The 25329-nt window shown below is 42.6% G+C and overlaps 1 protein-coding gene across 3 annotated transcripts in view; it reads right to left on the reverse strand.

The window, feature by feature from the left end:
• The window catches only part of luzp2 (leucine zipper protein 2), a 140375-nt gene that overhangs the window by 27022 nt on the left and 88024 nt on the right, over positions 1-25329 (reverse strand). For all 3 annotated transcript variants that reach the window (XM_088611816.1, XM_088611818.1, XM_088611817.1), the window contains exons 5-9: positions 21947-22009; positions 15530-15592; positions 12806-12868; positions 8401-8475; positions 5096-5260 (exon numbers count right to left, since the gene is read on the reverse strand). In XM_088611816.1, the coding sequence (XP_088467942.1) occupies positions 5096-5260; positions 8401-8475; positions 12806-12868; positions 15530-15592; positions 21947-22009 (429 nt within the window). The remainder of the gene's footprint in view (positions 1-5095; positions 5261-8400; positions 8476-12805; positions 12869-15529; positions 15593-21946; positions 22010-25329) is intronic.

Below are 25329 nucleotides of genomic sequence, written 5' to 3' on the forward strand. Positions count from 1 at the left end.
TTAAAAGGCCAAAGCTACCCATTTGCCCTCTGTATCATAAATCCACCTTACTTGATCCATTATAAACTAAACTCTCCCATAATGCAAGTAACGCTGCCTTAGGTGCATTTTATGACTCAACCAAATGTCAGGCGATGTCTAATACAGATGGGGATTGAAGACCGTGCTACCTCATTTTCCATTTTTATTTTAAGCATAGCTTAGTTGCTGTTATTCAAAAAGAACAAAAAAGCAATTTTATATTAAAAAAATCCAAGTAAAGCTGGGGTAGTGAATTGCAGATGAGATCTACTCAGCAGGATGATTCATTTTGTACAAAGTACAACAGAGTTTCAGAACTGGTATAGACCAAGGTCTCTGTAACAAAGGATTAATATTGGGGTTTGTTTGACTAAGCTTCTATGCCCTTGAGGAGTGACGGGGTTCACTTTTCTGAACCCTGAACTTTTTGGTTTGACACAGCCCTGAGGAGAGCTGGCATAGACAATGTACATGGGATTTTCCCGTTTTTTCATGATTATACCCTGTATTCACTTCATAAGAATGTAGGATATTAAAAAAACTTCATCACATCGCTTTGGAAATGTTCAAAAGAGCGAAGATGAAGTCACAACACAGCCCTCTATTCTGGGATCCCGTTACTGTGATTCACTTCACTCCACTGTTATCTTGTACCACACAGAGGTGTTCGAAGACACACTTTTGAGCTAGATTCTGTGACAACTCTGTGACAGCTAAGTGAAAAGCAGTTGTTTAATGCCGTATAATTACAGCCCTCCAGTATTTTTTATAGAAAAAAAAGCAATGTTTTCTTTTTTTTTCCTATTCTGTGATCTTGTATTGACAGATTTATTTTCAGAAATGGAACAGAACAGCACAACGTCTCCACTTCTGACTTTCTGCCAAAGGCACTTTATAAGTTAAAGCCAGACACTTCCACCAGAGGCGCAGTGCAGTGAGGGTTCAACCATGCTGGCAGCACCACTCCACCAGTACCAGTACCCCAGTACCCCCTCCTTCTGACTTTCTTCCAAAGAAACCCTCCTCTCTGTGCACTGGACACAATAAGCTAAAGACAAGGTTCATCTGTCAGCATCTGTGAGCAGTCCTTCTCTTTTAGGAAAAAAAGAAATCATATCTACTGTATATAACAACTGAAGAATTCCTACTAAAACACACATTAACATACAGTAGCAGAGCCTGGCAGGTCTGGCTGTTGTGCATCTCAGCTTTCTAAAGAGAGCATCTGGCAATTTCAAAGGCAATGCCAGCCAGCTCAGCCCTGCCAAATCCTACTCTACGGCCCGTTCTGGGTGATCCTCAAGTTTCGTGCAAGCACTTCCACCGACAGAATCGATTTACGGCTCCCGAGCCTTGAATCTACAGAACTTTTCCTCTCACCATCAAGTGCTAATCAGCTCAGTTCACCTAGACAGCCTTTGATGGCCTGCTTGGATGGGAACTCTGTGCGTTTTACTACTGAATTGTGCACGGTGCAAGGTCCAGCACTGCTTAATACCTGTAGAATAAGGGTATCTTGGGGGGGGTCTCTCTGAACTTTGTACACCCTCCTTCTGCTGAAGCTGCAGTATTTTATAAGGTGGGCATTCAGAACTGGTTTGACCTGGAATGGAAGAATGCTGGACACAAGGGCTACTACTGTATGTAATTCTATACTGTGTTATACATGAATGCCTGCTATGAAACTAAGTAACCAATTGTGTTAAAAGAAGTTATCTTTGGCAGACAGGGAAGAGGAAATGTGCGTTATTCCGGAACGCTGCCAATCTGATCGGCACAGGGAAGCGTGACAGATAACAGAAAAATATTTAAGGGCCGTTTTGATTCAATCACTTTGCGAAAAACACACCGCAGCTTCTCTGCATGTTTCGCCCTCCATGCACATGAAATAAAAACTCCTTTAACTTCTGAGATGGACTCCCATATTGTGTTATAGTTATATTGTGCCAAAGGGTCTACGGGTCAATATACTGTACATTACAATTGTTTCATGGACAGTGTTCTGCTCTTTGTATATCATTAGAAATACTAGTGTATTATAAGTACTGAGCTACCATGTTTCCAAAGCCCATTGGCCACTGACAACACCACAACATTGCTGACTGACCAGGCTGAGCAGTAAGGGGTATCTGTGCTTGCAGAGTCATTCTGCAGCTCCCTAACAATCCTCATATCGGTCCCGTTCTTTGGAGAACAAAATTAGTGAAGGGACTGAAGGGATTTAAGATTATTTCTATGCAAATTAATCAACAACACTGACATCCCCTCTCCGATCTGTGAGACAGGTTTCCACCATATACTGTACGCAAGAAACAGCTGAGCCTTCTTTTTTGGATCTTTTTTCCTCTTTACAAGGGGCACTAGAAATCAGAGAAATGTAAGTGGGTTTTTATGAGAATAAGAGAATCCGTTTTTCCGAAGAGGCCAGTGTGGTAATAGTTCTAGGTCACTCATGTGTGAATACAGTATGTTCCTATTTTTGTTCACACAAATTAAACACCTCTCTTGTGGATGATCAAGGGGTAATTCTACTAACGATGGTGGCCTTTGACAACTTTGCCTGACCTTTACAAAGCCTGTAAGGTGTGGAGGGCATGCAGCAAGGCTGTGGTGTGCTTACAAACTCAGCTCTGTGAGTTTCATCAGTGTAATCTTTGTATAGAGAACAAGTGAAAGTAAGGGCTTTGTTAGAGAATATGTTTATTTCACTAATCAGTTATAAGAAAAGACATACAGTATATGGTTGTGCAATATTGTAAAACCATCATACTACATGGGATTTCAAAAGAAAACAGGCCAGTAGAATTGAAAGTCAAACTCTGTTCTCAAGTAGGGGATTGTTGGCTGAACACAAGCTCAAACCTGGGTTTCACTTAATATGGAGTCCATTATTGTGGTGATGTATTTTTAAGAGCGCAATAGAAATTGAAAACCTATGGACTAATGAATAAGAAACATGTCTAGTACTCATGTCTCCATCTCACAAATTGAGTCTGTTTTGGCATTCATCTTCAAAAGGAGCTCTTAAAATCCATTTTCTGATGTCTGAGTGCTTGGGTAGTTTGCAATTTTGGGTATTTTCGGCTCAGTGTAATTCTGGTATTTCTGTGATAAACAAATGTAAAATGTCTGGATTTTGCAGTCCCCATATATCGAGACCATATTAGGAATATCTATATGCCAAAGAATACCGAACAGATTTTTTGAGGGTTTTGGTAATTTTTCCTAATCAAATATATCAGGGTTGTGTGGGTAGAAAAGCCAACATTAAATTGTCTGTCTATAAATACATGACCAATCACCCCACATGACAGCCCACACTCTGAGGCTAACTGCTATTTTTAAAAATATTTTATATATACTTTCCTCTTTGAATTAAGCTTAAAGGCCTTGGCTGATTATTGCAGAGAAACAATAACAACAAAAAGCAATTAGACAATGTCTTGGAAGAGTAAGAAACATGTAGTTTTCAAAATGTTTTAAATGCATGAGTAAAGAATACTACGGTATACAGTAAGTGTTAAATAGTAATTCTACACCTCTGCCCTTTCAAAAAAAAAATCAAAACACTCACTGAAATAATAATGGATGAAAGCTACCAGCTAGAAAAAAGGGCACTTCTTGGCACTGACCTCTTTCCAAGGTGCTGGATAATTGCATTTAATTCATTTGAAAAGCGGTTTACACAGGTCGTAAAAGGGAGACTCTGACCTGTGAACTACATTTCCCAGAAGGCAACGGGTAATGACTTGCCATCCTCCATCATCTGACCAATTGGAAAGAGACAACTGGTTATGCAATCGTGGGGATAAGTAAAACTCTGGAAACAAAAGTTTCCAGTCGCTGTTGGCTTCTGCTGTCTGAGGACGACAGCAGGGCTTCCGAATTGCATCAGAGGCAGAATGCAAACTAAATGGACAACCAACTCACCATTCAGTTTGCCTTGGCCCTGGGTTGATGGAAGATATTTTTTTAGACAGAAGTTTGGTTTTCCATGCCTGTAAGAAGTTAATCCCTCGACTGTAATTAAAGGGAGGGGCGTTTGAACAAGTATAGCCAGAACTCAATAAAATAGCTAGAGACCCACCATTTGGCTTCTAGACAATGAGGAGATGCAATGAATTAAAAGACACACTATGCTAAAACACAATGTTAAAAGTGAACTATATAAATCAAAGGGTGTTGTGTAAAAATTGTAAAACACACCAGTAAGGTTTCAGAACACCAAATAGGGAGCTGTGTCAGCATGCGTAGGCTGCAAAGGAACAAGTAAAGGTTTATTTCTGCTGAAAAGAGAAGAAAAGAAACAATTATTTTGGCTCTGGAAACTTCTTCAGATGTGAGCTCACCTGAAGAAAGCTCCACAGTCGAACTGTTCCCGTCTTCTCTTTTCAGCACAGAATAAACCTTTACTGGTTCCTTTTTTAGAATGCTGTGTACAGTTTTGGCTGCCAGGCTATAGAAAAAAGCCTGCTGCTCAGGAAGCTTTCTGGGACTCAGAGAGAAAGTTCAACATTGACAGGTTAAAGGAACCGAATCTTCTTGAGTTGTGAAGAGAGTACCACTTACAGAGAGGACCCATTGGAAACTACAGTGCATACGAGCGCATTTAAAAGCAAGAATATGAGGCACGTTTTTGCAAGGGGTGTGGGAGGCTGGAAGAAGATGCTCAGCCATGCTGGTGAAGTCACTACCCCGAATTCCTTCAAGAAAGAGCTGGATTAAGTTAACTACTAGCTATCGAATGGGCTAGATCGGCTGAATGACCTCCTCTTATTTCGAACCCTTTTTATGGCCGTTCTTGGTTACAACATAAGTTAAAAAAAAGGAAAATATGGAGATATCACCTCTGAGCTTTAGGAAATCAAATCAAAAGTATATAGTGCAATAAGAGAAAAGCCGGTCTAGACTGCCCCCTTGATGTGTCCTTGTAGGGTTACAAATCATATCTAAAATCCCATTGACCATCTTCCAATGCATTTCAAAGCCTCCCCAGCTTTGCTGCTCCAGACCTGTGGAAGAAATGAAAGCAGGAACAGTAGCCTGGCGTTTTGAATCAAGCAGCAGCGACTACCTTGGTGTGTGGCTGCTGAAACGTAACTCTGGAGCTGTTTGCAAGGGGGGAAGTCACCATCTCCAATTGCTTTGAAGGGATTAGAGGCGCTGTGGGAGGCTGATTGTGCAGAACCGACGACAGACAGAGATGTACTGTCTCCTTCAGAGCCTTCAGCTGTGACTCCTGTAGCAAATGAAAAAAATCAAACGCTACTTAAGGATGGATGCATTTCAGCTCATCTCCATTCTCTTAGTTGGTTTTCGCTCTTGCTAAGGAAACTGAACAAAAATGACATTTCTTCATCAGCGTTCCCCTTGTCAACTCTTTTATTTGTCATCTACTTTTTTTTTTACAGTCTAAGAATAAAACCTCTTCTCTTCAGAAAGGAGCATCCGTCATTTCTATTCCTGGCTGAAATTTTGGCACATTAAAAAAGTTCCACAGTGCCATGGACTCAACAGGCCTCTGCATTGAAATGCAGTCGACTAGTTCTGCATCATTTAAATTCCATATGAGAACCCCATTTGTCATCAAATCACATTTAAAGTGTCAGCTATTTGAAGGCAGACAATTCACTCCAGGAAAGGGGCCAAAATGGCTGAAGTAAATGCTTGTTCTTCATAGAATTGTATTAATAAAAGAAATACCCTGTGTTTAATAGTTTCCCAATAATTCCCCATTACATCCAGCCCTGTTTGGTGACATACTGTACTGTAGATTAGGAGACAGAAACAGGGATTTTTGCTTGATTTTAAAGGGGCAACTAAATAATTCAAATGCAAATGTGTTTATGCCTCTTTTTTTTTTCCATTTAAAGCCTGGCTCCTGAAGATCAGGTCTGACAAGCCGACACAAATTAGAAGAGCTTCTTCAGACTTTTTTTCATGCATAATATTACATCAAACTCGATTGTGACTAACAACTCAGGGACACGACACATTAAAAGCTAAAAGCTTCAAATTTCTGCTTTGTAGAACAAACAAAAACTGAATTTCTGTCAGTATTTTGTGTTTCTTGTTTTTTGTCAAGAAATATATATATATTGAATGGATTTTTTATTGTGTGGGTATAAAGCAATAACAGGGGACTTCAGCAATGATACTGATCTAGATCAAATTTTATATTATTTGTAATTAGTAATATTGGACTATAATATATATTACTGTATTCAACTAGTAAAAAGGTATTGATATTGGCCTAGAATCAGAATGCACTTTATCCACATACTGTATAGTGAAACATTTCGTTTGGCCTGACAAACAATAAAAAAAATATACCTAGTACATAATACATTCAGTGGATTTTACAGATGTATACAATGGAGAATAAAAATAACTATCCTATACAGTACAGTAGAGTACAAACGTAAGATTCAAGTGTGAGCTGCCTGCATATATACTGTATGAAATCAATGTAATTCTGTGAAGGTCGTTACTCATCAGAGTATAGAAGATGAATCTTCTATATGGAATGATTGGAATGATTGACTTCTTACAAAGTTTTTTGGAACCTTTCATACTCTGAAACATCATCTGCATGGTAATTTATCCAATTCAGGGTGTAGTGGATTCAAGGCATCAGTTAATATTAACACTGCTTCCCTGTAAAGACTCTTTAGTATACAGTACATATGGCTGAGATGGGTCTGTTTCTGACCAATAATTCTGCAGCTCATGTTTGTAATGCTTTTGGCTCTGCCCCAGACGCCACGATTCCCACACCAAGTGGATTGGTTCAAAGACAGCCCACTCTCTGCCAGAAGGTAGAGAAATAATCTCTGCGTAGCTTTTTTAGAAACATACTCAGTGTTCTCTGAGAACTTTTGTTTGTTAGCAATGTATTTACCCAGATATTTAATGCAAGGAACAATCTCTACAAGCTGACCATTTATATGTTGAAATGTAGCTGTCTCACGCCTGGCTGAGTGTAGCATTCATTCTTTTATTTTAAAAATAAATATTTTTGTATTTTATTTCCAAAGTGCTTGACGGGCACCAATAAATAAGAGTTAATACTTTGTCAAAGTGGAGTGCTTAGACTAAACAATTACTTCCCTCTAGAAAGCCAACCAATTCATCAGCATACAGTGTTTAAGCAAGCTAAAAGCATCATCATTGATCTGCATTTTATTTGTGTAGAGTTATCATATTGCAGTTGTAATGAAGTGGTGCTATTAATCCATAAATTACTGTATTGCAGTTGTTATGAAATAGTGATTTACATCTATAATTTGCCAAATACTTCAGTTGCAATTAAATAGTGATATGGGTCTGTAGCGTAGTTCATTCTAGTTCAAGTTAGTAGTATTAGGCAACAATGTATTGTGTGGGAAAAGGCAGAGGTTCATTCCACACTGAAAAGCAGAAGTCAAACACAATCTTTAGGCTGTGCAGTCTTTTTCAGGTGTGTACTGGAGAGAGGGAGAAAGCTGGAAGGCACTGTTGTGTACTTATAACTCAGCAATGATTCTAGTAATGATAACTTTTCCTGTTATGCTACTGCATTAAGTTTGATGTTAGTCAGTGATGACTGCCTCATAATTAAATGGTACAGAGTGGAGTCAAGTGAGAGAAGAAAATGCCAGAATGGATTTAAAGCAGTCAAAGTTCAGTGGAATGCACTAGCTCCATATCAGGCCTAATTAGAGGTTTGAGAAATTTGCTTTATGGAGACATATTTCACATCCAGCTCCGAGTAGAGCTCTCAAATAAGAGTTCAGAATTATACCAGACAAAATGCTATTACATCCTAAGATGAAACGACTCCAGGTTCATTAGTACACTACTTCTATGGCCATTTATTGGGACAGTTATTTTTTAATGAGCCATTGCATATAATTAATGTTTCTCAAAGGTTAGGGTGCATTTAATATTTTGACGGCTTAGCTAGTCATTTGAACGCCCATTTGCCTAATTAAAAGAAACCAATTAACATTTAATGAGCAGGTAAAAAAAATAGTTATCATACATAATTAAGAAACGACTACCGCAGAGTAATTTTTGGCCAGCATTCAAATGCCACACGCTAATAAAGTACTTAAAAGATCATGTTTCTTCATCAACACTTCATTGCTTTGGCGTTTCAAACCTTCTTGATGCAGTACATGAGTCATTGTTTGTGCCCACTTAAGTCGTTTTTGACATGGGCGATGTGTATCTCAAGTTGACGTTGAAATAGGAAGAGCATTTGTCATTAATTTGGCCAATTATTGTGGGAAATGCTTCAGAAATATAAACTCAGAGTTGTTTTACCACCACAATTTGTCTTTCTCAATAGGCCAGGTAGTCTGGCAAGTAAAAGGCCTGAGCAAACTGTCGACCTACCTTGTCAAGGGCGGCCTTTTCCAGCTCCTGTTTTGCTGCTGTTAATTTGCGCTCCAGGTCCGTCAGCTGCTGCCCCTGTTGAAAAGACGAAAACAGTGGAAAGAGCTGATGGAACTCGCTGATTTTTCATTGCCTCCTCAGATGCCTTACAAACGACACGAGGGCACAGGAGAGTGCAAACGGCATCTATTCCCGTCACCTTCCTTGTCTCTGGCGTCGGCAGCGATTTTGAAGCTGTGAAACACGTTAGCTGTGCTTGAGTGAAGGAATTTACTCTCGGAGAGCGTCTGCGACTCAACACTGCAACACTTTGAAATCAGAACTCAACAGACACTTCTTTTTTCTTTTGTTGGCGTTGTTTATAGTAGAGATCCCGGTGCAGTAATGCAAGTAAATTGATATTAATGAAGTAAAAGTTGACTGAACAGCCGTGTTTTGTGTTGTTTTTTTTTCAGGCATCTATTGAGTGCCAGACAAAAGCATCACAACGAGTTCCCAAATGCTTTAAACATCTAATGAGCATTTAAGAGCACTATGATAATACATTTAACACTGGTGATGTTTTCTGATGCGTACGAGATCAGGTACTGATTCAGAAAACCTCTATAAAGACAACCCCCCACAAATCACCAGCTGTTTCTATTCTTGTCCTCACAATGCCAGGATGCGACTGTATATGCAGGGAAGTATGAAGCTGAATAACAAGCATTTAATGTTTTTGAACAAGTATTTAACGTGAGAAAAAATGAAATATAAAGTCTGCAGATTAAACACAATACGCTACAGAATTCTAGCCACCAGGAGTCAGTAAATGAAGATGAGGTTCAGCTCCAGTCGATGAACGACTGCAAATAAGATAATAATATGTACCTCTGGCTTTGCATAGAAAAAAAAGAAACTATTCCGAATTCCCCAAAAGCCAATAATAACATCCCTGGGTTCTGGATTTGAAATTTGTTTTAAATCCTCATTCGTTTTTGCAGTTGGAAAATGATTCTTTTTCGCAGACTTTACCTCAAAGACTTGTTCACCGAGTTCACTTGGGGGAACAAAAAAAATCGACACCCCGGGTTGCTTTAACCCGAACCGCAGTCCCGCAGCCTTGAAAAATCTTGTCCCTTGCCCATTTCCTTCCTGAAAACTAGGTGCGGGGGCCACATTGACATCCTGTTCTGCCTTTCAGCCCTCGTCCGTCCTGAATGACAGAAATGGATCCCCGGAAAAGGCATTCCTTAATTGGACTGATTGATGATGGCTATCCTCTGTCAGGGCCTGCAGTCCAGAGGCAACGTCCCATTTGCCACCTCCCCTTTTGAAAGGGGACGGCTCGGGTTTTTCCACGCCTCCTTCCTGAGTCAGGCAGCCCGCCTGGAGCTCTCATGAATCCGCAGAAAAGAGGAGGAAAAAAAAAAGACAGTGGGATTGCTCCCTCCAGCCGCTCGAGATAGAAAGCTATTACAGCGATATTAAGACAGTGCTCTGAGCCTCTGCATCCCCTGTGCCCATTTAATAAAGTGATGTAAAGAATACAAGTGTGCCATCTTTCCGACTCAATTTCCAAATGCAACAGGAGTGGGAAGAACCTTCGGCGGCTGCTTCAGATATGCAGTAGCAATCAAGTTTTTTTCTTCTCAGACAGGAAAAAAAAAAAAGGATCCTGCACCTGTTTAACCATGTGCACACTCCTGTATTTCATGACAGAGGACATTTTCAGTGGGGTCATTTAATAGCGGCTCCACTCAACTTGATGGCCCAACCCGCAAGCTGCTGTTTTATTTAAACCTGCTGTTTTAGCTGTGGGCCAGCCAGAGGGCTGACAGAGTAAACATGGCCCCGTCCTTCTGGAGGAGAATTCGCCCGAGGGAGGCTAGTTAGCCCTTTTGGATGCTTAAAACACAGCAGCAGGTTAGTCAAACACCCGGCTGTGTACTGTAGCAGGCGATAAATCAAGCGCCTCTCATGAAAATCTTACCCAGCTGGAAGAAAAGGGGCAATGTGAAAAGGTCTCAGCATGTTTAGAGCCAATCAACATCTGGATAAAGGAGACATGTATTCGCATGTGTGGTTACACCTGAGTAACAGTGCATGGAAGACAAAAGATTATCATCCACATATCTATTATTACTTGTTCTTACTTATTCCTGCTAAAGGTCATTACAGAAAGTGCAAGGAGGGACTACACAGGGGTCAGAACGTCAGTCTGTCACTGGACATAGACACACACCGACAATTAAGTGGCACTGATTAACAAAGTCAGCATGTCTTTGGCAGGTGGGAGAAAAACCACAACAACTGAGGAAAACATGTCAATTTTGCACAGACGACACCCCAGGCCAGTGTGTTCCTACAGTCAGTTCCTAAAATAAACACTGCTGCTTTTCAAAAGCCCATCACTACATAAAAACGGTACTGCCGCTGGTTGCTATGCCGACTCTGTAGTCGGTAAGGTTTGTAAGTGCACAGTAGAAACATTTAATGACTTTTGATGCACTATGCAAGCTCAAACAACTTACACCAGTGACAAGCTAGTCATCTGATTGATTGAGATGGTTTTCCCGAAATGACAACTGTCCACGTTCACCGTTGAGTCCTTATCATGGAGTCCTAACTGTCCTGGAATCTTTCTGAATATAATCTGCAAGTCTCCTGCCTCAGTCATCTTAACAGCAAACAAGCGTGGTTTGATTTTGAAAGACCACCGGAGAGCTGCTCTATGTCGACAAAGTGACAGAGCTCTGTTGGTAGCCAAGAGTTCGGGGGACTTTCACAGCAAAGTTCTCCGCCTGTGCAGAAAGCAAATACAATCCTGGTAACAGCAGCATCAACTTCCACCCCGCACCCCACTAATGCATTTCAGTTCTGCTCCGGGGGGAGATCCCTCGGTGTGAGAGGTAATTGAATCTGCAGTCCCTTCCGAGGCTAGGCCGACTGGAAGGGAAGACCCCAGACTGTGCCAAATTGCTGTGTGTGCTCTCATTTCTCTGATGGCCTTCCATGGATCATAACCTGCTACTCTCCATGTCAGTGTATTTACTGTACCTGCAGAGACCTCCACTGCAGGAACCCCTTGGCGAAAGGGAAAATGGATTTACCAAGACAGCAGCAGGTCAGGTGATGCGGCAGTACTTTGCAGTGTGCTCAGTGAGGCCCCGAGCTCGCACTTGATAAATGGCTGGGCGCACAGGAATCCAAATATTAAACACCGGCGACTGAGAACTACAATAACGCACGCCGCTCCCAGGAGCGAAAGCCAGCACTTGGAACGCCCTGACTTGAAAATGAACTTGAAAGGGGAAACGACGAAGCCTCTGCTTTTATACAAGCTTCTGAACAGTAAATGACGCTTCACGCTGCAGTATTAAGGCAGGTGCTCTTCACACAGTCCTTGCTGCTGGGGCTTGAACTCAAACCATCATGTTATCGTCTAAGGGAATCTGAATAACTGTAGTAAAGGTGCAGTGGAGAGCTTCCCTGTGGGCTAGCTATCGATTCCACTTCACTTTGAACCGTGCTCTATTGATTATTCAAGAGCTATTACAATGTAATAATATGTTGCTGCACACACTGGCAGATCCAGGGGTCATGCCTTCATCCACTTCATCTCCTTTACTGAGAACTGAGTGCTGTAGCTCTAGCACGAAAGTCTTTATGATGCAAAGATGTTTAGTTTTACCTTTAGAGTTTTCTACTTTGGAAGGGAGGCCTACTCTGCTACTCTGGACCATCCGTATAGAGCACATACTGTATAAAGCCCTGGAGTGTTAGAAGAGGAATTTCATTGTGTGTAACTCTCCGTTACTATTGTCACATTGCACACAGTACCTTGCCAGTCTTTGTCCTTCGTGTGTGTGTGTGTGTGTGTGTGTGTGTGTGTGTGTGTGTGTGTGTGTGGGGGGAGCAGTGTAAGTACAGTAGGAGGTTATCTTTGAGTAGGCATGTTCTTTTTCCACCTGCTGTGAACCCTGGGCTGGGATTAACTCCTACCTGTTCTCAAGTGCTTTTGTCCTGAAGGCTTTACTGAAATTACAGACTTCATCACACCCAGCTTGCAGGTCCCTTTGTTAGATGACATAGGTCAAAATGTTTATGACTGACTCACTCAAGGCTTAATGTCTCACATTGGGATTGAAATGGTTGTAAAAAACAGAAAGTTCTATTTCCCTTTCTTCATAGCTTTGCAAAGAAGCTCTTAAATCTCTTGGGGTGCCTTCACATCTGATGCTGAACCCTTACTTTGAATGCTCCCCCAACATTTCTCTTAAACGCTCTTTAAGAAACAAATCGACCTCCTTTAGGATCGTTAAGGGACCTTAAACAATATAACTTCAAACTCTCAGCCTGGAGGATTTTCATATTGTGCAATGAGCACGGAAATTATTTCCAAAAAGCTCGGCTTTGCTCTTACCTTAAAAATCAAATCCTTTTTCCCGTACCGCAGCTCTTTCAGTTGAGCCTGGATTTTTTTGGACTGCAGGGGGGAGATAAGGAAATATGTGTTAGCTTATTTAAATACAGAAATTGCTTTTAGATCACGTACTGGGATTTGATTCTGTCCGTGTCTGAGGCTCCCATTGTTTGCTTTCCTGGGCACGGCGTGAAGTTCTGAAAAGGCGTTCGGCGAGAAAATCAACTCCTCTTTCCAAATAAGCACGCAGGAGGGATCACCTCTTGCCTTCCCACGTCCGCGCTCACTCCCATACGGACACGCACTCCCACGCCACAGGCGGCTAAGCTGCGCTCCTGCCGTTGTTCCTGGTGGAGAGGACCGGGGCTGGGGGCCAGTTTCCACTAGCCTTCCGCGAGTGCCCTGCACCAGACTCTCCGAACGCAAGAAAAGGGGGCTTTCTAATCTTAACGCCCGTGCCCCCTCGCTTTCAGAGAAAAGAGGCGATCACCGTGTTCTTCAAAGTAGCCAATTCTTAAGACGCGGAAGTAGGTTAGTGCCGGTTTGTAGAATCCACGTTGAGCCTTGTACGCAGGAAATTTGCGAAAACACGGATCGATTCTAGGCTCGAGTAACTTGGATTAAAGGAAACTGCAAGGAGCTGTTGGACAGTTCTGAATTAGTCTTGCGTCTTCTGTCTGGTAATGCATATTGTAGATATTCACAGTAAATGCACACACATGCATACTACTGTATATAGTTCACTGGAAACGGTTAAAGTGGTCATCAAGAGGTGAGAGGTTTGAGTGGGGAGCTACAAAGGAACTCGTCAGTGCTGAGATGTTTCAGCCACCGTGTCTCTGCAGGCATGTGACCCCATGCACCTTGCTAGTCATACAGGAGGAACTCATTGCTCATTCATGCACAGTCCGCAGATCACAGCAGACAGGACCTGCAGACTCTGCATGACTGGGAAGAGAGACCAGCTCGCACTGAGCAATGTCAAGCATTATCATACGGGCAGTCAGAAGACCTGTCTTTGTCAGGTCCCTGACACAGCACACACTGCTCCTGCTCCAGCTGCAGGCTGACAGAGGCAGCTACAAGAAGTCTTTAGAGCAATATTTTTCTTCTTATTTTTTCAATGCTTTCTTCCCAGGTTTCGTTTTATAAGTCAGGTCCTCTGGGGCATTTACTTCACTTATCCCTGTCAAAGGACTTTGGGAGTGGCACTGGCCAGCTCCCACAGAAGCAAGGCTTGACAACCATACAAATAACCAATGATAAAATGAAAAACAAATAAAAATTAATGAGTTCTGAGGTCTTTATTCTGTGCATTAAGTTTAATTAGCTGTGCTTTTTCTGAAACAAAGTAGCAGTCTCTTTCTTGGTGATTTATCATGATTGTTCATTCATCCTCTCTGTCTTTGCATGAATACAGGCACAAAAGCCAGAGAACTCATGGACAGTGCTGGATTTCCCATTAGGCACTGCAGGCACAGGGCCTACAAAATGCTTAGGGCCTACGAAGGAGAGAAACACTAGTGACTAATGAAAAACGAGCTGGAGCAACATGCTTGCAATCGACTCCAAATCAATAATCCTACACTATCTAGCGCCTGTTCTAGAAACTCGAAGTATTGAAGTGATGATCGCTCGACTCGCTCCATCAATTACACGGTTTAGCATCAGAAGAGTTTAAAGTGCACCGTGTCAGTCGACGTCAATCAATTTGCGTTTAATCCTCTTTTAGCAGATTTTGGAGTGAAAGTGCACAGGGCCTACGAACACCATAATCCAGCCCTGCTCATGGCCAGGTAATAATGGGGATCCTAATGGGGCGGTGGTTCTGTGGTTAAGGATCCGCGCCTGTGGCTGGAAGGTTGCTGGTTCAAATCCCACGGCTGGCAGAGGAATCCTACTCTGTTGGGCCCCTGAGCAAGGCCCTTCACCCCAGCTGCTCCAGGGGCGCCGTACAATGGCTGACCCTGTGCTCTGACCCCCAGCTTCTCTCCCTGTCTGTGAGTCTCATGGAGAGCAAGCTGGGGTCTGTGAAAAGATGAATTCCTAATACAAGAAATTGTATAGGGCCAATAAAGTGATCTTATCTTATCGTAATGGAGATGATTTAGAGCAGCCAGTCAGATCTAACCTGCAGGCCTTTAGGCCCCCATCATGGTGAAATATGCAGATATGGGGGACATGCAAACAGCTGGGAGAACTGGAATTAAACCCAAGACATTATGAATCAGTAGTGCTAATCACCACTATCTCTTATAGCAACCATATTTTTCACTGATGTCTGAGGCACAAGCCTTCATTGTAACACAGATAGTGAGGCCTGCCTCATTTCTAGGTCTTGAAAGCAGCAGGTCGCCACAGTTTTCCTGTTCTGTCTTCTGCAGGAGTGTTGAAATTTGCTTCATCTCAGGTTTAAAAGGGCCATTACAGTGCAGAGCTGGGTTCCTCCTTTTGCGCAGAGCACTTAGCTGTGCGCTTTGGAGATAAGGTAGCAAACTAGCACATACTGAGTGTTTGGGGACATTCCAAGTTTTTGTTGAAGTCTTCAGTTTGCAGGACTGACGGTGTGCAACTTTGATCCCAGGGTTAATCTAGTTTGTCTCTCCAGAGCCCAGTCACTGAGAGAGAGTGTCCGCAATGAGGTAACTGTCCGGTCTGTGTTACTGCTTCTGGGTGATGTGAATGATGTGCAGCGTGTGAAAGATTCGGACAGATTCTCCTTACCTCTTCCGCATGGATGCCACACAGCTTGCTCCCAGAGAGAAGTTTATTTTTCAGGCTTTTGTTCTGGAAAACAAAGAATGAGATCTAATGATATTTGTCAGCTCTTTCTTATTGGTGATGTCAGATTGCAACTGGTCGTTTTTTTGTTCCTGTATTGGGTCCTCTCATGAACAGCGTTCAGTTACTGAGTCAAGACAGTCCGTCTGTACCTTGCTGAATGTCGAGGAATAGCCCGATGTCTCTGACTGCCAGCAAACCACTGTTCAACTGAGTAAAATAATCTCATCACCAAACAAAACATAAGCACTGTATACCAACCCCTTCACTACTGAAGGATGGAAAAAAACAGCAGAAGGCAATGATAATTAACAATCTAATTACTAGATGTAAATAACTGAATGCCATCACACTCTGCTATTTTAATACTTCCTTACCTTCAAGATCTTTCTTTTCATCCCTCTCCTACTCCTGCTGCCTTGTTTGCTATTTTTGTCTATTTGTTACCATACGAACATCAGAAAGGTTCCAAACAAGTCTGTAGTTCGTAGCTAGTTCAGCTGAGGAGCTCATTCAGCCCTTTATTGAAAGAAACCAGGGTTTGAGCTTTGACACCATGGCTGGGGAGCTTGTTCCAGACACCCACAACTCTTCCAGTCAAGAAGGGTCTCAGGTTCTCAGTTTTAAATGCGCCTCTGAAGGAATCTGCTGGGTTGACTGTGTTAAAGCCTTTGAGGACTTCACGTTCTCTGCTATTAAATGCTCAATAATACAGAGACTCAGTTCTTCCAGCCTATCAATGTAATAGGCACTCGGAGCAAACCAAAGCTTCCTTCAGAATGCAACTCAGAAGACACGGTTCTGAATGGGAAATTGAAAGAATTTAAACATGGTGTGTTTGTTCCCAGAAATGGGGCTCCTGAAGGCAGCAATTACAAACTTGATTTACTGTATTTCACAAAGGCTCAAAAATGCTTCCCTGTCAAGTGGGGCCCTGACACAGACAGAGCAGAAGGGGGTGGTCCGATCCCTAGAAGCAAACCTCTCCATAAACACGCGACTGAGGCGTCACCCAGATGAGCCCCATACGGGTAGATGGGTTACAAATAGGATGACCTGCCAGATTCACTCCGGGAACTTCCTCACCAGATTGCAGCGCTACATGCGGGAGCTCACAGTTCCAGGTCAGGGCACGCGGCTGCTGTGAAAGAAACCATCTGCCTGAACCGTGTCACTAATCAAGAAATAATAACTCCTTACACTTCTATAGCGCTTTTCTGGACCCTCCACTCAGAGCTCTTTACAGGTCATGGGGATCCCCTCCACCCCCACCAGTGTGCAGCCCCACCTGGATGACGCTCCCGTCCTCTCACACACACCAGCTCTCAGTGGGGAGGAGAGCAGAGTGAGGAAGCCAGTTCAGAGATGGGGGTTATTAGGAGGCCATGACTGGTAAAGGCCAGGGGGAAATTTGGCCAGGACACCGGGGTAACACCCCTACTCTTTTCAAGAAACACCCTAGGATTTTTATGTCACGACCTCAGTTTTACATCTTATCTGAAGGACAGCGCAGTAAATTCACACACATGCATACACATGCATTTTTACAGTATAGTGTCCTCGTCACTACACTGGGGCATCAGGACTCACACAGACAGCAGGGTGAGCGCCCCCTACTGGCCCCACTAACACCTCTGCCAGCAGCAACCTTAGCTTTCCCAGGAGGTCTCCTATCCAGGTACTGGCCAGGCTCACACCTGCTGAGCTCCAGTGGGGCTCCCAGCTGGGAGCTGCACAGTGATATGAGACATGTGATGATGCCGGTCGCATTTTTTGGCTGCGTGCTTTGAGCCAGGCCGGGGATCAGTCGCTCGGCACTGCCCCGTATCCCTGTGCCCACCCACTGCCCTGCCCGTGCAAGAGGCAGATCCAGTTAAACACGTCGTCGTCTGCTTAGGACAAATCTGGGCCTGGCTACACTGGTCTGAACTGCCACCATAATTACGGTTGGGTTGAATTATTAGCTTCGGGGTGGCTCTCTTAGGGAGCTGACAGTAGTATCTGGCGATGCCAGCCCATTCACTCATTAATGCTAATTCTCCTGTCAAGACAATGTTCCCTGATTGTGTCACAGCCGCTGCTCCATATCCTCCTGGGCAGCTGGCTAGACATCAAACCTGAATCGCTATTATCTGATTGTGACCTCCAGATCGAGCAGAGCCACCAGTGGCGAGGCCAACTGAAATAGAATTAGAGAGTTGGACGTTTCCAAAAAGCCCGATGCGCATAATTATCACCGCCATTAATACAATAAATGCAGCCGCCCCGTGGGAGCCTTGATCGTTGGGCAAACACGAACCTTGCAGCTTGGTGGAATGCTTAACAGCCGTCGACCAAGCGAGACTGTAAACACCGAATTTTAATGCGGCCAGCCCGTCGCTTTCAGTTAACACGAGGAGAGAGAGTCGGGTGGCTGTCTTCCAAGATTAAGTCATACGTTAGGTCTTTTTATGGACTGAGTTTTAATAATCAGCTGGCAGAGCCAGAAGAGCAATGAGTACTCTCTCTCTTAGCGGATCTAGGTGAGCCGTCAGAATGAAGGGACCCGCCGCCCACTTTCCAGCGTAAACTTTCTTGGGGGACCCCAGGAGACTGTCCTTGACAAAAGTCATTCCCCCCAGGCCCGTCCGGAGACATCTGTCGACTTTGTGCTTGCCTCGGTTTTAATGGTGAAACGTCACGGACGACAGCAGGGAAGAGAGGCGAGCTCGGCGGACTTCTGCATTTTTTTTGCGTGCTGTCCAGTCTTGTGGCGGAGAAGCTGAAAAGCATGCACAAGCACTATAGCCGAACATGTGTCACACCCTCTGCAGCCAGAGGGCACTCCCACTCTGTCCTGTCCCTAGTTTCCTCTGCTTTGCTCTCCTTCCGGTGTCTCTCTCTCTGGGGCTGTATATTTCCGGGTCACTCATTCACCTTCTCTCAGCACTGACGTTCGGATGTCCTGAGACCCTCATAGCACCAGGTCACCCCATGCCCGCTACCTGAGGGGATAGGTCTCTATACGGCATTTCCTGAACAGCTGAGCCCGGGCAAACCCCCGTCTTGCCGCTACGCACAGGGTCTTTATCGCTCTCCTGCCTCTCCACGGCTCGTCTTTTCCGACATCCGTGACAACATGAGAAAAGGGGACGGGCAGTTGCACCTTATTACTGTATGTCCCAGTTGTTTAGCCGATGCTTTCAGACGACAATCGGAGGGTGTGACAGCTGTACCCCATCTGGGAGTTGAACTCGCAAACCTCCAATTAGAAATCCAGACAACTCTTCTGCACGGCTGCCAACAGCTGCACATGCTAAAACCTCAGCTTTGAAACTTTCGTTTTGTAAAATAGCCCATCAAAATGTTGCTTACAAGAATTAAAAAAATCTTACGTATAGGATTGCGATTATGAGTCACACACAAAACCAGCATACAAGCGATGATTTGAGTTGTTTTGAGGAAGGTGTGTACAGGATGTGTGTACAGTAAATCCTTGTTTCAACGGATTTCGGATTTCTACGGTTCATATGTCGGTACTTCCCCGTTTTTTCCTGGTTGATATGTCGATACTTCGGTACTTATGGAGAAGCTTTGAGTGGTGACAGAGAGGGAGATAGCTGAAGAAGTTATGACTCGTGATAAAGCGGACGAAGAAAGTGATGATGAGGAAGAAGGGCCACCAATTTGCAAAATCAAGCTGTCTGATTTAAGATCTCATCTCCTTGACTTGATCATGTTTATCAACTCATCACCTGATCCTGAAGTTCAGCTGTATTACTCTCACTTCCTAACTTTCAGAGATATTACTATTCATAAGCAACAAACTTCCAAAACACAACTAAAATTGGATGCTTTCTTCAAGCCAATTAGCTGACCAAAACCTGTGTCGCCTCAACCTACCACCTCCTTAGCAAATGGCGTCAACCTCTCAACAGGACTGACAATAAAAATGGAAAAGGAGCAAAGTGACTACATAATGTTCAGGATTTTTTTTCTTGTTAAAAGAGGGTGGGTAATTTATTATTATTTATTATTTTCTAATGGATGATATGTAATATATATATATCAAAATCTGTCATTTTTCATGTAAATACAGGTGGCGTTGTGCTTCAGAATATCTCATTTTGTAATTTAACGGACTTTTGGTTTCATATAGACGTTATTTTACAGACATTTGGATTTAACAGAGATTCAGCAATATCGGACCCCTCCTCCCCCCAATTAGTCCATTAAATCATGAATATACTGTCTCTGAATTTTATTCAGGTAGTCAATAAATTCATAAAAGTATTTTGTTCCTGGATTTTGTATATTTGGCAAATACTGGACAGATCATTGTCCTCGGATACTCTTACTGTAGGTCACAACGGCTTCCTGTCTTTCAGATGATCTTGTTAATTAAAAATGTCATTTGAGTTTCAGAACACATGCTACTGCAGTCAGAGACACACTACAGTGTGCCCTTGAGCTAACAGAATGCAAACACAAAAACTATCTTTCACTCTCTTTGAAATCGAACAATAAACCATATGTGAATGGACAGGCATGACCTTTGTAATTATTACCATTTTGAGAGAACAGCAGGCCAGGTTTAGCTTATCAGCTGTGTAGTGAACTTCAGATAACCCTATTTATTTTACAGAAAAATGACCATAACAACTAAAGTACTGACAAGAAGCAATTGAATAGAGCATTACACCATGAATTCACGTAAAGCATATGTATTTTTGACACAAACGACTATGGTCTGTGTTATTCACAGATAACAGTACCATCTTTGTTACCCTACTGTGACACAGTGTTAATTTATACCTTTGATAACAGCACAAAATACTGCTTCTTTCACATGTCAGGAAATATTGTGCTATATTCAAAATATTTTTGCTGTATAAACCAGTTCCAATTAACAAGCTTTGCAGACACAGCTGTGAGTTCGTTATTATATGTTGTCATGAACAGATTTACTGCATAATTTCATGACCCTGAGAGCAGTTCTACTAAATGCATCTTGTTAACGAGAGCCTTTCCGAAACCCGATTAGCATCCTGTGCATGGAATTAACACAATGCAAAAAGTGTGGCAGAGCAATATACAGTACTTTACGGGTACAACCAAGGGTAAATGCAGAGCTAAGTGCAGCAGTTATGTATCCAGCTCTTTGAACATATGTACAGTAGTTGACCACTGGTAGTTTCAATCAAAATCCCAACAACAACAGGTGAAAATAGGAGGGAATACTGTAGACGCTGTAAAAATAATTTAAAAAGATGTAGACTAAATTCAGGACTGGGTAAGCACTTGGGTGATGACATGTAATATAACACATGTAAGGTGTTGCATCCAGGTAACACAAGCAAACTAATCCTTTACAAAAAACAACTGAGGTGTTTATGTAGACAATTCCATTTTCACCCTTTAGACAAAGTGAGGAAACAATATCAAAGGGAAACAGACTGTAAGGATTTTAGGTATAAAAACTGTCATAATTTAAATCAGTTGGCGTTGTGTTAAAATTGTGAAATATTCTAGTGAGACCTTATTCAAACCTTTGGTATGGAATAGAGGTGACTACAAATATATTACTGTTGGTTCTGAAGGTCCTTGAATATGAAGCATAAGAAAGTGGAAATTATTTGAAATAAAACTGAACTGGGGGGGGGCACTTCCTTACACAAAAAGTTGTGGGAATCTGGAACCAATTTCCCACTGTGTTTATACTACTACTACTAATAATAATAATTAAAAATGTTATTTTATATAGCGCCTTAAAAGGTGGCTTCTCAAAGCGCTTTACAGAATGACAAACAATAAATAAAAAGAATACACAAGATAAAACACAATTACAACACACAGAGGAGACCGTGGATGGTGGTGCTAAATACAGCAGGAGCAGAGGGGTAAAGAACAGAACCAGTGAAGTAAAGGCCCTTCTACAGGTTTTTGAGTCTGGATCTGAAGGAGTTTAGAGAAGGAGACTCTCTGATATCCTTGGGGAGAGAGTTCCAGAGTTTTGGGGTGCAGCAGGAGAAGCCCTGTCACCCCTAGAGTGTAGACGGGCTTGGGGGACAGTTAGGAGACCAGAATTAGAGGAGCGAAGGCTGCTAAGTGGGGAGTAGGGTGATAAGAGCTCAGACAGGTACTGAGGCGCCAAGCCATGCAGAGCCATGTTTAAGAATTTGATACCTTAGATTATATAATCAACCAAACAAATTCAATGGCATCCTTTCAATTTGTACCTTTCTTATGTTCTTAATATGTTCTTCTTGTATATACAATAGACAGAAAGTAAGTAGGGAAGGGTGTAGTCTTGACAGATGAATTGTTACTGGATGTGAATGTGGAGACTGCACTTCTCAGTGGCCAAGAGCAACCCCTCACCTCCTGCTGAAGATCTTTGATGATTTTGCTCTTCCTTTCCATTTCGGTCTTTAGGAAATTGATCTACAAGTAAAAACAGAGAGAGATAAGGAGATCAAACGAAAGCCATTTCACCTCTGTGCCGCACATGTCTAATGCTCTACAAGACTGAAGGAAACAAGGGTGTCACGGAATGGAGTAGGAAAAGGTAAAAAAGAAAAGAAGGCGCACTCAGAGATCACAGAGGTGCTGTCAGGCAAAATAAATCAATTAAGAAAAGTAGATGCAACTGCTCTACTCCAAAAAAATTAGTCGTTTTTGCCTGTTGATTTCTGGGGTAGAGAGAGTGGCATCCATTTAAATCTATTTTCCCCAAATAGAAAATGATTCATTTTCAAGCTTTTACATAAACCAGAAATGTTTCATCAAGCTGATACTCCATCCTTGGCATCTGAAAGGGGCAGGAGCAGCTGCAAAATCATTCCACAGAGCAAAAAAACACATAAGGAGTAATCGAAATGAGAGCAAAACAATTCAGGACACATTGTTGATCTGTGGTCTGCCTGCTCCCTTTGCTGAGATCCGGCTGTCCCCACAGAGCAGGCATGCACCGGAAGACAGATGGACACTGCACAAGATGACTGTGGCATTGCTGTCCCAGCCCGGAACATCACGAAGCTCACAGTGCGTCCACAGAAAGTGGCAGCTTGTGTGCCAGTAGGGAAGGAGAATCCCCACAGAAGTTCATTTCCTTGATTGACATGTGGGCCACAGCAGTAGGGTGCAGGAAGTGTTATACATTGAATCACACTTTCGAGGAGACATGGTGTCAAAGCAGGATCTGAGCAGCTGGGTTCCTGGCTTCAGAGTAGGAAATAGGATTATTGCTATAATTAACAATTGTTGAATATTATGTGTCGGCGCACACAAAGACACAGGATAAGGAAAAAGACATTCCTTCTCTAAAAGCATTCCTAATGATTACTTATGTATTTCTCAAAGGCACAAACATCCTTAGCACACTTGTGCGTGGTTCATCATTTCACTGTTCTACCGAAGGATTAAAATAATCAGATTCTGCTTCTCATTTTTTTTGAGCTCGGGTCAGGATCTCACAGGAGACAAACAGAGAAATTATTGTTCTCATAACAATTTAGCGCAGAGAAATGTTCTCCTTCAGAAAACGTTCAAGTGTTGAAGTTGACACCGCATATTACATTTCCAGTCTGGCTCAACCCCCTAATCTATCACAGGACAATTTGCCTTGTTTTATTTTTTTATTAAACATTAGCCATACCATTAATGTTTAATAAATGTGTTACGACAATATGACTGAAAGAAATGGATAATGATTTTCATACACAGCAGCGCACAGCTAGAATAGATGGCACTTTGAAGGAATATGGATAGTCATTTAAAGTGAAGGAAAAATGATGTTATGAATCTCTGTTGCTGTACAGATAAACAGAAAATAAAACCAACCACTGCACTATAATTACCTATCTGTCCGCTTGCCTGCCCTTCCTCCTCTCTCTTTCTCTGTCTGCCTGGTTTATCTGGCAATCTCTGTATCCATCCATCCATCCGGACGCAATTTTGAAAGAACAGAATGTTCCTAGCAAAGTAATATTGCAAACCTGAGATATGTCAAAGAATAGATATGGCAACCAGAATGGATTAACCCCTTTGTCACATCCTTGTAAAAAAAACAAAGCAGCTCCTGGCTTTTCCTACAAAGATTGCCATGGGTTTACACTAAACACTCCAGATTGCACAGTTCCAATGTAAAATGCAGGACAGAGGCTCAAACAGCAAAGATAATATGGACCGAAAACAGGCACCAATGAATATAACTTAAGCACAGTCTTAGAAAATGCACCCCTGCTTTCTTTTTATTCTTTGCGTTTTCTGTTAAGGCATATTGTACCCTACTTGTTTCCTCTGAAGGCCATGTCTTTAAGTGCTTTGGCTACTGTGGAATTTCTTGCACCAGGAAACCAAGTTTGTGCTGTACAGCCACAAACTCTTTTGCTGTACTGTTCTGTTTTGTAAGAGCTGCAATCGGAAAACGATCTTGGATAAAGCCGTCAGCTAAACAAACACATGAAGGACACTCTGATCTCAAACGGCAGAGGATATACAGTAGTCCTGTATAGTAAAATGTTCAAGGAAAGAAGCCTGCCTTGTGTGTGCAGACAGGGAGGCAGTTGTCCTCAAGGGTCAGAGAGGATAAATGCAGCCCCACATTGTGATCCCTGCTTCATGCCGAACAGGTCACAGGCACTGTATTCTTTTTTAAACAAGAGCCTGGGCTTTGTGAGTGCGTGAATTTGTTTTCCTCAATACAATAGCCCATTGTGTGTGTTGCAGGAGGAAAAATTGCAGCTAGGTGAAGCTACAATGAAACACAAACTCTTGCGCCTTTCTAATACCTCTGCCACTTAGCAATCAATCAATCACTAGCATGCAGGAAAGCAGCCATTTATATTGTACTCCTGCAGTGCTGCTGTGCGCAGCTCGCTGCCTAAGTGATAAGGTGTTTAAATGATTTCAATCATTGTTCCTGGCTACAAGCCCATGCAGGTACAGGAACTCCAGGTCTTTTAAAAAACAAGCCTGTGTGTTTGTCCATAAACAGCAAAGCTAGTCTCTGTCACGATTCCAGCTTTGCGTGCTGCTTCAGCCCCAGTGAACATTTCACTAACCAGCTGGAATGATACACCTGTGTAGGCATCATGTCGAGTTTGTCAGGAGTACTGAGCTCTGCGGTACCCAGTGAGCTTCAATCAGGAATGCCCACACGTGACCAGACTACAGCAGTGGGTACAGAGCGTATTGATCTAATCTAATTATCTCTCTTCTGCTGTGCCTGCTTTAATTTCCTTTTTTTTATGCGTGTGTTGTGTAGCGTGTTTGAATTCTGTGAACACAGTTCATGCATTGTTCCCAGGAACCCTTTATCAAGGGCACCTATAATTGGCAGTGCAGCAACCCTACTGTAGGTCTTGATTGACAGTTCGGTCCTGGGTGTGCCCAGATAAGCCCATAGTGAGCATGTGAGACCCTTTGGATTAATGGCGGACGACAAGTTACCCTTTAAAAGGTTCTGTAAAAATTGAAATCCTGCGACTGCAAGGAGAAGGTAAAGGGGGTTTATTTTACTGTAGCACTCTTGTGGTGCTGTCCTGCAAAAATGACACCAGTCAAACAAACCAAAGGCTGTCATTGCTTCTACATCTCTCACAAGACTGATGGTTCAGCCTTCTTTTTTTAATGCGGAACAAGTAATAGGTTTATTCTTATATAGTATATAGGTTTATTATATCTGCGCCTGTGGCTGGAAGGTTGCAAGTTCAAATCCCACAGCCGGCAGAGGAATCCTACTCCATTGGGCTCCTGAGCAA

The sequence above is a fragment of the Lepisosteus platostomus genome, chromosome 18, assembly GCF_059453375.1.
Source record: "Lepisosteus platostomus isolate fLepPlt1 chromosome 18, fLepPlt1.hap1, whole genome shotgun sequence".
In the NCBI taxonomy this organism is placed as follows: domain Eukaryota; kingdom Metazoa; phylum Chordata; class Actinopteri; order Semionotiformes; family Lepisosteidae; genus Lepisosteus; species Lepisosteus platostomus.